Genomic DNA, 15,616 nt, shown 5'->3' on the forward strand with positions numbered 1-15,616 from the left:
TGCCCGAGATTGGGTAATTTATAAATGAGAAAGGTTTAATTGACTCACAGTTCTGCATGCCTGAGGAAGCCCCAGCAAACTTATAATCACTTCAGAAGGCGAAGCAAACATGTCCTTCTTCACATGGCAGCAGGGAGAAGAAGCATGAGTGCCCAGTGAAGGAGGAAGCCCCTTACAAAACCATTAGATCTCCTGAGAACTAACTCACTCTCATAAGAACAGGATGGGGGAAATTGCCCCCATTATTCAGTTATCACCACCTTGTCCCTCCCACAATATGTAGGGATTATGGGTGCTACAATTCAAGGTGAGATTTGGGTGGGGACTCAACCAAACCATATTAGTTACCATCAACAATACGACTGCCACAGCATCACTATATTTATTTTTTAGCAACACTAACAATTCCATTAACATAATGTCTCCTGTGTGACAGGCATTGGACAATTTACATCATCACTGGGAAGCATATATTATTACCCAGAGTTCTTAGATAAGGTAACTATTCCTTTGGCGAGTACGATACTTCAGATTGTTTAGTAGTAAAACTAAAATTTTAATCTATGTCTATGTTGACTGCCTAAAATCACTATCCCAAAATCCTTATTGATAACCAAAATTAAGTTTAGTAGGCTTATTGCATTAAGGGAGAATGTCACCTTAACAGAGGGCATTAGTTTGTTAGGGCTACTGTAACAAAACACCACAAACTGGGTAAATTAAACAACAGTAAAGTTGTTTTATTTGTTCATTGTCTCATTTTTCCAGGTTTTCTCAGAGTGGGTTCCTTCTAAGGGCTGTAAGAGAGAATCTATTCCATGTCTCTTGCCTAGATTCTGGTGATTTACTGCCAGTCCTTGGTGTTCCTTGGCTTGCAGACCCAAGACCCAGATCTCTGACTTCATGTTCCCATGGTGTTCTCCCTGTGTGTATGTCTGTCTCCCCTTTTTGCAAGGACACCAGTCAGATTGATTTAGAGACCCATGCTACTACAGTATGATCTTGTTGTATCTTAACTAGTTATGTCTGCAATGACTCATTTCTGAATAAGGTCACATTCTGAAGTACTGAGGGTTAGGATTTAAACATATTTGTGAAGTCTTAATCCCCAGTACTTAATTATGATATGTACATTTGACAATAACCTAACTCATTTTTTGAAGGAGACAATTCAACTCATAACCTTAAGTTTTACCAGGTCCTCAAAATGGGGAAATTAAGAAAGGACATTTATGATATTTTAAGCCTAAGCTGTATGAATTTTTTGGCGAGTCTTACAAAGTGGAATACTGGTTGGAACTGGGCAAAGTTTCTAACGCATTAGTTTGAGATTGGTGGACACAATGAGAAGAGGAACACAAAGCATGTTTTGATGAACAAGTATTGATACATATGCTGCTTGGTTGATTCATAATCTTATCCAAAATTTGAGTATGTGTTGGAGAGAGAAGTTAGGTTGCTTTTCTTGATCTCAGTATTGTTAAAAAGTAAGCAGTGAATTACCTTGTCATAGAATTGTTTCATATATGGGGAAATGGAATTATGTTGGTTTCAATCTTTATCTGTATAACTTCAAAGCCTGTGAACTACATCATTTTACCTTTCTCTTCCATCATTGATATATGCCACAGTACTCTGTAATGCTGTTGGATTGCTATACTAGTTCTAAAAAATTTAGCTTAACCTTCTTGCCCTGTTGCAAACATTGTTGGCATACATTGGGTTAAATATGTCTTCCTTATGAAACTCTTCAGAAAATTGTCTATCTATGTATTTGTCTATCTATCTATCTATCTATTATCTTTCTAGTTATCTATCTTATCTATCTATCTATCTATCTGTGATCTATCTGTCTATTCGTACACATATATTGCATCCAAAGTCTTCTGTTTTCTACACAAATAATCTGGTTTCTTCAGGTTTTCAAAAAAAGAGAATTATATTTATATTGTGAACAATAATCATTTTGTATCACCCTGATAATGTTGGTAACTCCAGCAATATTATTTTAGATAGTAACATTATCAGCATCCCATGTCTTCTTACATTCTGAAACTTGGCTTCATTTGCAAGTACAAAATGAATTAGAGTGTCTCTGATGTGTTTCAACCATCTTAACACTAGAGTTGATACAGTGTATCACCACTTCATTGGCAACATATAAAGCCATGCGGCAGTTCTACCAAAAATATATATTACTATTGTTTTGAAGTTCGTTTGGCAGTATCTAAAATATCATGCACTCTCTGCCTTGGCATTTCTATGTAATCATGTTTAGGAAAAACATTCCATTCCTCCAGTTGTAAAACATACAATATATAAAATAGAGATGGGATTTCAGAAATGGGTTTTATAGTCAAGATATTACCAATAAGTCTGCATTTGAAAAAAAGGGTAGAGAGAATGTCAAGATTTTTTTTTTTTGGCAAAAAAATATTTTTTGGTAAATACATATAATGTCAAAAGTTATAGAATTCTACTCATTTTAATTTATAAATATTCTGTGATGGGTAATTAGATCAAGAGAATGAAATCCAGCAATCAACAGAAACCTTAAGACAATTTAGAGTCCTTTTTAATCTTTAAAGAAAATCCAATAAACACTTGAAAACCAAAATCGATGAAGAGTTTAAGTGTTTCTTTTTTGATTTGCTGCAGGGTCCAAGTTTTCTCTCCGAGGCCCTTTTTTCTACACGAGCAACAAAAATTGAAGAAATGGATCCGTCTTTCAACCTTCATGAAACCATTACTAAGGTAGGGGAGAAATGCATTCATAAATAGGTGGGAAATATTTGTTCTTCTTTATTGGTAGATGGAGTAAAGGAACATAACCAATCAAGAGAAATCACTTTAGATTATGGGGAAATACAAAATGGACCTCTGCATTTTTCTGTCTTCAATAGTTTGTTTAAATAGTTAAGGTACATTTTTATGATACTTTTTAGTTGCAGAAAAAAGGCTACTTTTTAAAATGAAAAAGACTGCATTTATAATAGGAAAGTCTTCTACTGTATGGCAATCATACTTATATTTTTAACATACAGATGTCCCCCAACTTGTAATGGCTCAACTTTCTATTTTTGACTTTATGGTGGTTCAAAAGCACTACGCATTTAGTAGAAATACTACATCAAGTACCCGTACAACCATTTTGTTCTTCACTTTCAGTGCCGTATTTGATAAATTACATGAGATGTTCAAGACTTTTTTCCCTAAAATACGCTTTGTGTTAAATTTTGTCCAATTGTAGGCTAATATAAATGTCTGAGTGTATTTAAGATAGGCTAAGCAAAGATACAATGTTCAGCAGGTTAGTTGTATTAAATTCATTTTCAACATATATTTTCATGGACATAACCCCATCATAAGTTGTGAAACGTCTGTGTTTTTATAGAAGTGAGTGAATTATATAAAGAAAATTAAAATTCACAGTATGGCGCAAATAAGTTTAATGTTCCTGACATCACATGACATCATATGGATTTTTACATTTACCAATTATTTATTTAACCTGTCATCACCTGCCTTTTGGGGATAGCCTTTGTAGAGAATACTGACATTTTAGTACCATTAAAATAATCTAAATATATATGGATTATTTATATTTTTATATTTATGTATGGATTATTTATATATATATGCTTTCTTGAAAGGTTGAATCATTCTTAAATTTTAGTGAAACTTTATGTAGCTGTTTTTTTCTTTTAAAAAGAGGAAATATGGTAAAGCAAACGGAGTGAGCGTTAATAGAATGAGCTCGGAATACAAAGACTAAAGCCTGTGTCTGTCTTTGACTCTGAAGAGCCGTGTGAATTTATTTTTTTCCAAACCTTTAAAATGAGAGGAGTTCGAATTACATTTTACTTAAAATTATTCTAAGCTCAAAATCTCTAAATCTTAGCTATACATTTATTATGTTTGGCAAAATCACCTAACAGGAAGCCTATCCCAGTTCTTTATTTAGTTTTAGTATCTCCCTCCTTTGATCATATATTTTTTTGTATGTAGCAGGATAGAAGTGCCCCCAAAACACCTTCTTAGTATTCAAAATCTTAACTGTATTTCTAATACTTGGAGATTTTATATATATACACACACATATACACACACACACACACACACACACATATACACACATATAAACATGTATTAATGAATATATAGTTTAGTGAATTCATATATATTCATAAACATATATGATCTATTTCTAATACTTGGAGATTTTATATACATATGTATATATACAGACACACATAAACATTCACGAATGGATATATATTTTTATGAATTCATATACATTCCTATACATATATATGAATATATATTTACATGAATTCAAATACAATGAATATATATATATTTGTTCACATACTCTAGACACTCAGAGTCTACATTTATTTATTTTTAAGCAAAGCATTAAAAGCATTAAATTTTAGGTCAATGAAATAGTAATATTTTCTCCATTTTTTTTCTGCTTTTGTGTGAATCAGTACAATCAAGGATTTTTGTGGAAGGGATAATTTCAGGCAATGTTGACAGGAGACATACAATGAAATGATGGTGTCTAGCATCAGAAATCCTCAGCCAGAGAAAATGCTAGGCTTTTCATTTCAGAGGTATAAACATGTACTGATCCTCAGTGCCTGAAATCTTGGCCACACTAAAGAATTTCAACTCCTGAGAACATGTTGGTAAGCAAGAATTGGTCAAAAATGGAGTAAAGGGACACAGAACACATCCCGAACATATGCAATTGTTCTTTTTTAATTAGTGTGAAACAGACAGAAAGTTAGAGGTCATTAGAGAAAAGTTGACAAATTTGTTCACAGATATTGGAATATATTTTACGTGTGTTTTCAAATATGTTTTATGTGTGAACAGATAGTTATTAACCCATTAAGTGGATGTTGGAAAGAATTATATGTCCAAGAGAAGATAAAACCTGCTTAAGTTCAGAAGCAAGAGTTTCATGTGTTTTTTTAATGATGACAAATAACTTACCCAGTGTTGATTCTGTTTCCTCATTCATCATGTCTACTTGCACTCATGTTGGAAACATTGGTCAAGGAATAAAATTGTGCTTCACAAGTTCAGTCTTATTTCACCAATAGCAGAACTGAGAAACCATAACATGAAGTAATTAACAGATACTTCATTTTAATGTCAAGTTTTATCAACAGCGAAATGAAATATATAGAAGGGTTGAATAGAGTACCTGAGCAGAAAATATGGGGTGTGGTTTTAGTTTTATCTTAGCTACAAAATTGTTATTCTATTTTATTTTATTTATTTTATAAAAGAACTTTATTTTATTTTCTATGACAAAAAGGAGTACACTCATAATGCCCTTCCTCACTAGGATTCTGTGAGGTTGAAATAGATGATGTATACATTTTCTCTAGAAACAAAGTGTGTATTTAATTCAGTATTACTATTAACTCATTTAAAAAAACTAGTATTAAAATCTTTCAAGTAGGCCCTTATCTGCATTTTCTGAATTTTGTTTTTAGTATTATATATATGTGGATAATATAGATATAAAAACATAACCATACTAATTTTAAATGCTAAGAGTACACTAAGTTAGTGTGTACAAATAGAATATGAATTTTAATTTATGAAGAGTTGAGGCCTTTAGAGTACTTTTTTTCACTAAGGATAAATGATATTTTTATTAACGTATCACAACATATCACAGGTATAGTATGCTTCTATTCTGAATAATAGTATGATATATAAATAACACTCAGTTTTGAAATTTAAAAACCGATCTAGGTATACATTCTCAGTTATCAATTATGACAAAATCAATTTTCACAAAAATATGAAAAACATTTGATAAAATTATGAAGCACAATTATTACTAGTATTATGCCAATGTTAAAGCATTTTCAAGAAACTAGAAGTAATTGAAATTCTGAAGATACTACTTTTTATTTCTCCCAATAAAAGTTTGTATTTGATATAGTATCATAGCACAATCACGTATTTTATATTACCTAATTAATTAAAAATAAACATAAACAGATCTAATATAAATATAAACGTGTAATACAGCTATTATCCTCTTCCAATGAGTAACTCTTTTTCTTCTAGACTTTGCTATAGATTACAAGTATGATTTCATGCCAAATTAAATTTTAATTTCTACATATCAGGAAGTTAATAATTTATAAATAGGGTTTTGCTGAATTTATACAATATTTTATTGTATTTTATCATTTGTATAAATTTATGGGGTAGAAGTGCAATTTTGTGACATGAACAGATCTCATAGTGGTTTGGTTAGGGCATTTAGAGTATTTATCTCCCGAGTGACATACATTAAGCAATAAAATAAATAAACCATATTCATACATGGGATGTGAACGGTGATTCCTTGAAAGTAGCTGTTCGCTGTTTTCCTGCAGTTCTTTTTTTTTTTTTTTTTTTAACAAAGTTTGAATTTCTCTTGGCATTTGTCTTTTTGATATAGAGCATGAAACCCAAGAAAGTAATGAATGAGGCTCAATGTTGATGCCAATAGGTGTAATTCATCATGGCTTCAATGACAGTCCGGTGGTACAGTATAAAGTTGCTGAAGGGTAACACATGTTGCATCAGTGTTGAAGATGTTTTTCTTATCTCCTATAATTACATTAAAATTATCATAGAAACGGAACTAATTCCTTCATTGACTAAACCTAAACATGAATTAAATGCCAATGTAAATCCTAGGTGCTTAATCCTTTAATAAGTGAATAAAAATGGCCATGTTTCATGTTTTAAAGTAGGCTTATTTCTCCTTCCACATCTAGGAATTTTCTAGTTATGTTTCTGAAGTTTCAACATTTAGATCCTAAATTGTTCTTAGCAATCTATACATTCTAATTATCTACTATAGTCCCAACATTCAGCAAGACACTTGGAATACCCAAATGGTTACTACACAGGAGAGATCTAAGAGAATAAACAAGGTAAATAAATCATTTTAATTAATTATGTTGTACTAAAAGAGATGATAGTAATGTGGACAAAATATAGGAGGAAAGAAGATGGAGCTTTTGCCTCCAGTATGGTTTGGGTCTGTGTCCCCACCCAAATCTCACGTCAAATTGTAATTCCCAGGTGTTGCAGGAGTGGCCTAGTGGGAGGTAACTGAATCATGGGGGCAGACTTCCCCCTTATTGTTCTCATGATAGTGGATGAGTTCTCACAATATCTGGTGGTTTAAAAGTGTGTAGCAGTTCCCCCTTCTCTCTCTCTCTCTCTCTGTCCTACTCCCCCATGGTAAGATACACTTGCTTCCCTTTCCCCTTCTGACTTGATTGTAAGTTTCCTGAGGCCTTCTAGCCATGCTTCCTGTACAGCCTTGGAACTGTGAATCAATTAAAACTCTTTTCTTCATAAATTACGCAGTCTCAGGTAGTTCTTTATAGCAGTCTCACTGGAGACTGGACTAATACAGCCTCTGACTAGGAGATCTGAGGAATTCACCAGAGAAGTGACATTTTAAGAATTTAAAGAATTTCAACTTGATCTTAATGTCAATGAGTTTCTTTTGACAGTGCTTTAAAGATCAGGTTGTTGATGAGAGTGTGTGACAAATAATGATATGTATTTTGGAAAACAGAAGACAGATTTTTGAGACAGGTTTAAGATTGAAGGACAGGATGTATGATATAGGAGACATGAAATAGAGTGAAGAGTCAAAGATAATTTTAATAGTTCTATCTTAAAAGTTGACATTATTGCATAATTATTAATTCAATTAGGGGCTGGTTTGGAGAAAGTGATGATGACTTTGACATTGGATATGTGGAGTTTTGTAGCGCTATAGAGCACCTAGTCAGATACATCAAGAAGGCTGTTGAATATGAGGTTGTAGCTGAGAAAGAAGTAGGGTCTATAAATGCACTGTCATGTATAGTAACCACTAGTCACATGTGGATTTAAATGAAAAATAATTAGATTAAATAAGAGTCAAAGTTCAATTTCTCAGTAGCATTAGCCATAATTCACATGCTTAGTGATCATGTATAATAGTGGCTACTGTATTTGGCAGCACAAGTTACAGAAAATTTCCATCATGACTGATAATGTAGATGATGTTACCTTAGCAACATTGGTCCAGATAAGGAAGAGTAAAATGAGACAGGCTAAAAGACCCAAGATAGAGTGGTTCATGTAATCCTTGAGAAAGAAATATTATAAGGAGAAAATGTTCAAAAGAGTGTTCACCCAATCAACTGCTCACTCATTATAACTTTTGAACCATATTTTTAGAATTCTTGTTTTCCACTTCATCTATGCCCAATCCTCAGATCTTTGCTCTTCTCAGTAAAAAGCTCCACATGGTTTGTTCCTCATTACTTTAGTCTACTTTTAACAGATGCAATATCCTGTATTTATTTTGTTTTTGGATTTAATATATTTTATTAGCACTTTCTTGCTAAAATACTGTCCCTAATAAACACTCAATTAATGATAATTGATAAGTTGTATTAAAACAAATAAAACAAAATACTGTAGCTACATTTAGAAGAAAAATACTTTAAAAATCAAATGTGAATATAGGGCACTTGGAGTGCCAGAAGAAGCTCTATCTATTATATTATGGGATAGGTAGTACCTTTTATCTGGCACCTCAAATGCTGTATAGTATATATAAAAATCTCTGAATATGAATGGTACATCTAGTGAAACAAAAATGCCCTGATCTGTGTGGTACCATGGAAACCAGCAAATGACCTAATTCTGCTTGTAAGTTTCCTCAAGAAATACCAGTTTACTTGTCCTTTCATTGCTTTTCTCATGTTCAGAAAAAAAAAAAATCCTTATTTTTCAATGGTATAGATTATATAAGATTAATGATATAGGGTTTTCAAGAGATCCTGCTTACATATTACAAAAACAGGAAGAAATAGATACACGTTTCTTCCTGTTTTTGTATATGTAAAGAGGATCTTTGAGTAAAATTATTTGGGTATTATAATATGACAAAGACAAAGTAGTAGGAATACTATGGTATTGGTTTTCATTATATATGTTAAGAAGTGTCAGAGTGATATTAAATTTCAGAATAAGAAAATATTTGTGTAAAGACTGGATATCAAGGTAATTTTTGTAGAGTTTGAATTCTAGCAATAGAGTTATAGTTTCCCTTACTTTATAGCTATAAATTTTAACTCAGTTTTGCAGTGGTGTGAATAAAGGTTAATAGTGGGGTCATCAATGATTTAAAAATTTAAATAATTTTAATTGTTAACCATTTCTGTAAATATTAATTCCATTTGGTTGTCAATTGTCCTTTAGAATCAATTAACCTTGGTCACTTTCATTAATAGATTTATATTTGCTAACATACTATTCTAAATACATGACTTGCAAAATATAAATCTGAATTATTTTTAAATGTCATGTTTAAAACATGTTTGTACCAGTCGTTATAATATTCTTAAGATTCTTGGAGCATGGTAACTGAAAACTTAAAATAATCTACTCATTTTATAACTATAGAATAAAGAGGCAGACTAAACTGTAAAATAAATTCTCTTGAGATGTCATTCTAAGATACAACCTTTAAAACTATATCTCAGTAGCATTTTATAAAGTAAAAGAAAAAGAAAGATCCCAAATACCTTTTATTTAGTTTTTTGAGTTTCAAAAATGTTAATCAAACTAATGGAATTCCTGGTACAGTTTTTTAAATGCTTAGAAAACTTGGCTATAATTTTTTATCTGAATGAGCAAATCTGTCTTCCAGGTATGTCTAATGTTGATAAATTGTTTGAATAAAATATGAAAATATTGTATTCTATTTAAGAAAACAAGTTTAAGGATATTCTAATCTGTGTATTTGTACATTTGAGGTAATTCTGAAGCTATGGATTTAGAGCTTTTTTTAAAAAAAATTCAATTTTTTTCTGCGATATCAAATTATTGTTACTACATGCAAAATGTGTCCGTAGAGATTTGTACTTTTAGTTTTCATGACATGAGCTAAAACAAAAAAATCCCAAATATGTATTTTCAATGCAAAGATTGTACTTTGTAATAAAGGCTGTTGGTTGGAAGTACTCAAGGGAGATAGTAGCATATTAAAACCAACCCCTTACACTTTGAAGAGGAAATAATATAGGTGTGTGTATTTTCCTCATAAGTGCATAATTAAACTTAATATGTTCATTTACTGAAATTGGAGATTGTGCCAACTGTATTTTCTCTTGCCTAGAGAGGTTTGGTTTATTATTTTTCATTATGCTGAACAAATATAATTTGTAAAGACATGTCTTATACTGTCAGTTTCTCTTTTACCTTTTTGTTTTTATTACTCAAAAGTCAATTATTACACAATATGTGATTGTCAAATTTTGGCTCAATTTTTAAACAGAAGTTAATAATCAAAGTAAATACTTCACAAATTCATCAAAAGCTACCCTATATTAATTGTTATTAGCACTGATTAAGATAGGAAAAGAAGGCTGCTATTATTTGAGCATTCTTTTAAAAATCTTATAAATGCATAAAGACTGATTTTGACATGTATTTGTTACAGAATCTAAACATATTACTTGTATAAATCAGAATAGAAAGTTCTTTCATCACCTATAATTAGTGTGACAATTTTTTAAAGGCACAATGAAACTATTTTAATAAGTTTTCATGTTTAATTCAGGAAGTGGTAGTCTCATTCCATAAAGTAACATTTCTGGTGATAGCTGAATTTTGTGTACGCTAAATATAAGTCTTTCTTTCTTATTTTAGGGATCTGTCAATAAGTTGAAACTGAATTTCACATTTCCATGTTAATTTCTGCATTTTTTCCTCACTTTCAAGAGGAGACTCTACCTTTCCATATAATTCTTGAGTAATACCATTCTCATGGTGCTGTAGAAGTACAGAGACAAAGGGCAGAATACTGAACGCGTAACAGAATAACTCTAGGTCGACAGATCAAATGTCCCTCCAAAAATGTGTTTAAACAAACTTTCTGTATAATAAAAAGATTTAAAAGCTCCAGACAATATGTAACACAGCCTAACAGAAGAATTTGGGAAGATTTTGGAACCTGTTATGACAGAGTTTAATGTTGATATTAAAGTGTCCTGGAGAGAGTACTTACTGTCCCCATGAACAATTATAATAAAAGATTCCCCTACATGCACACACACACGCACATACCCACACATATGATATGGACTAATTAATGGCTCCGATTTTCAGTGCTAATCACGCTAATCAATCTTAGTATTGATCCTTGGAAAATGCTGAATTGTGTGTGTGTGTGTGTGTGTCTGTGTGTGTCTGTGTGTGTGTTTGCCCTCTTGGTAGACCTCTGCACATAATGACCCTGAGTCACTCATCCTCAATATATCACCTCAGACTGCCACTAAAAGTTGATTGGTTTTGACAGATGAGAAAAACCCATTTGCCAATCTGGATCTAAAATGCTCATCAGTTATACTTTTTACCTTGAAAGAGGTGGGTTACCCTTAGAAATGTCAAGGAATCGGCTGGCCATGGTGGCTCATGCTTGTAATCCCAGAAATTTAGAAGCCTGAGGCAGGCGGATCGCCTGAGGTCAGGAGTTCGAGACCAGCCTGGCCAATATGGTGAAACCCTGTCTCTACTAAAAATACAAAAATTAGCCAGATGTGGTGATGGGTGCCTGTAATCCCAGTACTTGGGAGGTTGAGGCAGGAAAATCACTTGAACCTGGGAAGTGGAGGTTGCAGTGAGCCAAGATCACACCACTACACTCCAGTTTTGGTGACAGAGCAAGACTCCATCTCCAAAAAAAAAAAAAAAAAAAAAAAAAAAAGAAGGAAGAAAGAAAGAAAAAAAAAAAACTTCTAGGAATCACTGATTTAAGAAACCCCACTAATGTGACGAGCTCTGTAAGCACGTGTACTAGCTAATACACAACTGATTTTTTGGATAGTAATTTACATTCAAAATATAAGGCACTATAAAAAATATAAAATATTTTAAGACACAGTTTCTTTCTGTCTTTTAAGGGTTAATATTCTTGTCAATGCCAGAAACATTTGAATGCATACTGTGTACAGTGGGATATTTAAATTTTTGATTTAATTCATTACTCAAGATCTTCTTGTTGAAAAGATTTTGTTGAGAACAAGTGGTCATTAATTCACTTACAGTTATCACTATTTCTCCATTTGAACATTTGATCCAGCTTTTAACCAATAACCCATAATTGCCAATGTAATGAAATAAGCATACAGATATTGTGACACTATGCACTTTAAATATTCTTCAACTTTGCTGTCAGCATTTACGCATGCCCCAATTTGATTTCTCATATTCTAGTCTGAGATATATTTGTCAGTGTTTGATATATGGCATGGCTATCAGTGATTGGTCTATCAAATAAAAGTCTCAAATTTTTATTTCAGCAATAGTTTAGAAGAGCTTCTCTTCTAAAATTTTTCTTTGTCATACACAGACAAAAGCAAAGATGTTGATATTTGATCTAACAGTTGCTATTGTTTGGTTTGTTTGACCCCTACAAACCTCATGTTGAAATTGATGCCCAATGTTGGAGGTGGGGCTTCAAGGGAGGTGTTTGGATCATGGGGGGGATCCCTCATAAATGGCTTGGTATCATTCTCAAAGAAATAAGTGAGTTCCCACTGGAGTTGGTTATTAACAATAGCCTGGCACCTCCCCAGCCCCCTCTTGCTCTCTGGCTTGCTCTCACCATGTGATCTCTGCACATGCCGTCTGCCCTTTGCCTTCTTTCATGAGTGGAAGCAGCCTGAGGCTCTCATCTGAAGCAGATGCTGGTGTCATGCTTCTTGTACAATCTGCAAAACCGTGAGCCAAATAAATAATATAAATTTATTTTCTTTATAAATTACCCAGACTCCAGTACTTCTTTGTAGCAAAACAGACTAAGAGCAATTAAATACGCACTTTTGCTTAGGTGCTTGAATTGGTAGTAATAATGAATTTTATGGACTTTGGAATTGAAATATCAGAGATACATATTTAGGGACCTATAGATATATTACATTAGTTGCTATATGGCTCAGTTATTAACATCAAATGTAATATGTAAAGAATGGAGGAAGGGATAAAGGAAATGTGTGACATTTGGAATAATTTTAAAAAGAACAATATGTACCAGATAATTTAAGAATATGTGACAAACATGAAGAAAGGTTTGTAAAATACATGAATGAACAAAGCATTTGAACAATTAGTGTGTTATTGTTAGCTCAAATCATAAGAAATTGTATCTAACTTCAATAAATAAGCATTAACCACAACTCCTGAATGCCAATCAGTTTATATGCCATAGAGATATTTATTCGATCCACGTAACTGATTTCCACAGCAAAGGAAATGAAAGAGGGTTTCTGTGATTCCTTTTCACCTTTTCTTATCCACTTATTTCTTCAGAGAAGATTCAGATAGGAGACTCAGATGCTCTTACTAAAATGGTAGACCATTCAGTTTATTCACATCCTTCAGAGGGCCCTAGGGACAACCATGCTGCCACTTCTGGGGATTTTCCTGATGTCAGCGAGTTCATTGTGAAATCAACCTATTTGACTCCAGGTTTCATTCAGAAAATACGGTCACAGTGCCTAGACCTTGTGTCTTAAGTTTTAAGAGTTGGCCCAAGATGACTGTATTCTCTCAATTGGCAACATGGATTGCACAGGTATAGCTTCTTTCAGTACTGGTTATTAGGATCCAAATGCATGAGCTTTTTATATAGCTACTATTATGATTAAATTCAAAATATTTTACTTTAAAAACAAATTACTTAGGCAGCTTTGTAATGAATTGTAGTTGTTCTTGTGTGTACTTTACTTCCTTTAATAGATTACAGTTTCTGTAGTGAAATGTATCCCTTCTTGTCCATCTTTATATGTCCCAACATGCCTAACAGTGACTTTCACTAATCAGCCATATTAATGACTTGTGATATGTCTTACTATGTAAGTGGAATCTCTTCCTTTGAAGATCTCTTGATTGGCAGGTGCTTTGTCCCCTTTTCAGCGACACCGTAAAGCATCATGTTTGCCCTAATGTTGCTGGGGTTGAGAGTCACAGTTAAGTAACAGGAATTAAGAACTTCACGGATCTTCTCTAGCAAACAGTTCCACCTGTTAACTAATCACTTCACTTGTCCATACTGTTTTATCTACTGAACTAGTTTCTGCCAACAGCAGTTTTTTTCCAAAAATGTTATTCTTAAACATAATGTATTTTTAAGTATACAGAGAATAGTGAACACTTTTGTGGTTGATACAGTAAGTTTTCTCCACACCTTTAGCTTGCTTTTTTATTTTAAAAAATCACTTATTGGATATATTTAAAGTCCTCTCAGTTTAAAATCTTGAATAGGAACATTTTCTATGGTTACAGTGGGTGTTTTAAACACCCCCCGCTCCTGCCCAGTTTGGAAGAACAAAGCTAAGAAAGACCAAGAAATTATAGTTCATCGTATCTGCTTGTAGAGTTTAGTAATCTTGGCTAATTTCTCACTCAGTGGAAGGGGGGTGTGAAGACAGTTGGATATGCCAGAGTGGATACACTAAAAGACTGGGAACATGAGACCAAGTAGTTAGTGCATGAACTAGAGATTGAAGAGAATCTTGGAAAGCAGAGATGCTTCAGAATAGAAAGTTTAAAAATGTGATTTGTATGTCAGATTAATAAATAATAAAAATATTTTACAACAAAGAAAGCTTTTGCTTTTTTGTAACAATATGAACTTCATTAAACCTCTCTAGATTACATTTTTTCTTTCAGTTAAATAGTAGGATTCATTCTTCCTGTGGATTACCCATAGATGCACAACAAAGAATAATTAGCATACTATTAATAAGAGAAAGGTGACAGGCCACAAATGATGCAGAAAAGTGATTTAAGCAAGAGAGACAATGTCGCTTATATTAATTTATCAGCACCCTTAATTGTGAAGAAGTGTCAATATTCATTGGTGTCTTTTTCCCCTCATGTTACAAATTCAAATGAGGAGAAAAGAACTAATATTTATTGATAATATATGTGTTCTCACTTTATCCTCATAATAATCCTATGAAGAAAATATTTTTATTCTCCTTGTACAGAGAGGTGAGATATGCATAGATTACAAATGATTGGTTCTAATTCCCAGGAAGCATCATTATTTTACTCCACAATGCCTTTTTCATAAATATTTATTTATAGTATATAGAAAAACTCTCTTTATTCACAATAGCATTAACTGTCTTACCTCTCATTCATTTGAAGAATATATTTATTCTGTCACACAATCAATGTTTAATACACATGAGTGTATATGCATATCATGTTCTAATTAATGATAATGCAATGTTGAACAAGAGATGTATGTTATTTCTGATATTAAAAAAATTTAAAATCAGCATTTTTTCATGTGTCTGTTGGCTGTATGAATGTCTTCTTTTGAGAAATGTCTGTTCATATCCTTTGCCCACTTTTTGATAGGGTTGTTTGTTTTTTTCTTGTAAATTTGTTTGAGTTCTTTATAGGTTCTGGCTATTAGCCCTTTGTCAGATGAGTAGATTGCAAAAATGTTCTCCCATTCTGTAGGTTGCCTGTTCACTCTGTTGGTAGTTTCTTTTGCTGTGCAGAA

At 32.6% G+C, this 15,616-nt stretch overlaps 1 protein-coding gene across 6 annotated transcripts in view; it reads left to right on the top strand.

The window, feature by feature from the left end:
* The window catches only part of NAALADL2 (N-acetylated alpha-linked acidic dipeptidase like 2), a 1,473,645-nt gene that overhangs the window by 1,292,775 nt on the left and 165,254 nt on the right, over positions 1 to 15,616 (top strand). For all 6 annotated transcript variants that reach the window (XM_028843862.2, XM_077994177.1, XM_028843863.2 and 3 more), the window contains one exon: positions 2,659 to 2,754. In XM_028843862.2, coding sequence (XP_028699695.2) covers positions 2,659 to 2,754 — 96 coding nt within the window. The remainder of the gene's footprint in view (positions 1 to 2,658; positions 2,755 to 15,616) is intronic.

The sequence above is a fragment of the Macaca mulatta genome, chromosome 2, assembly GCF_049350105.2.
Source record: "Macaca mulatta isolate MMU2019108-1 chromosome 2, T2T-MMU8v2.0, whole genome shotgun sequence".
Lineage (NCBI taxonomy): Eukaryota > Metazoa > Chordata > Mammalia > Primates > Cercopithecidae > Macaca > Macaca mulatta.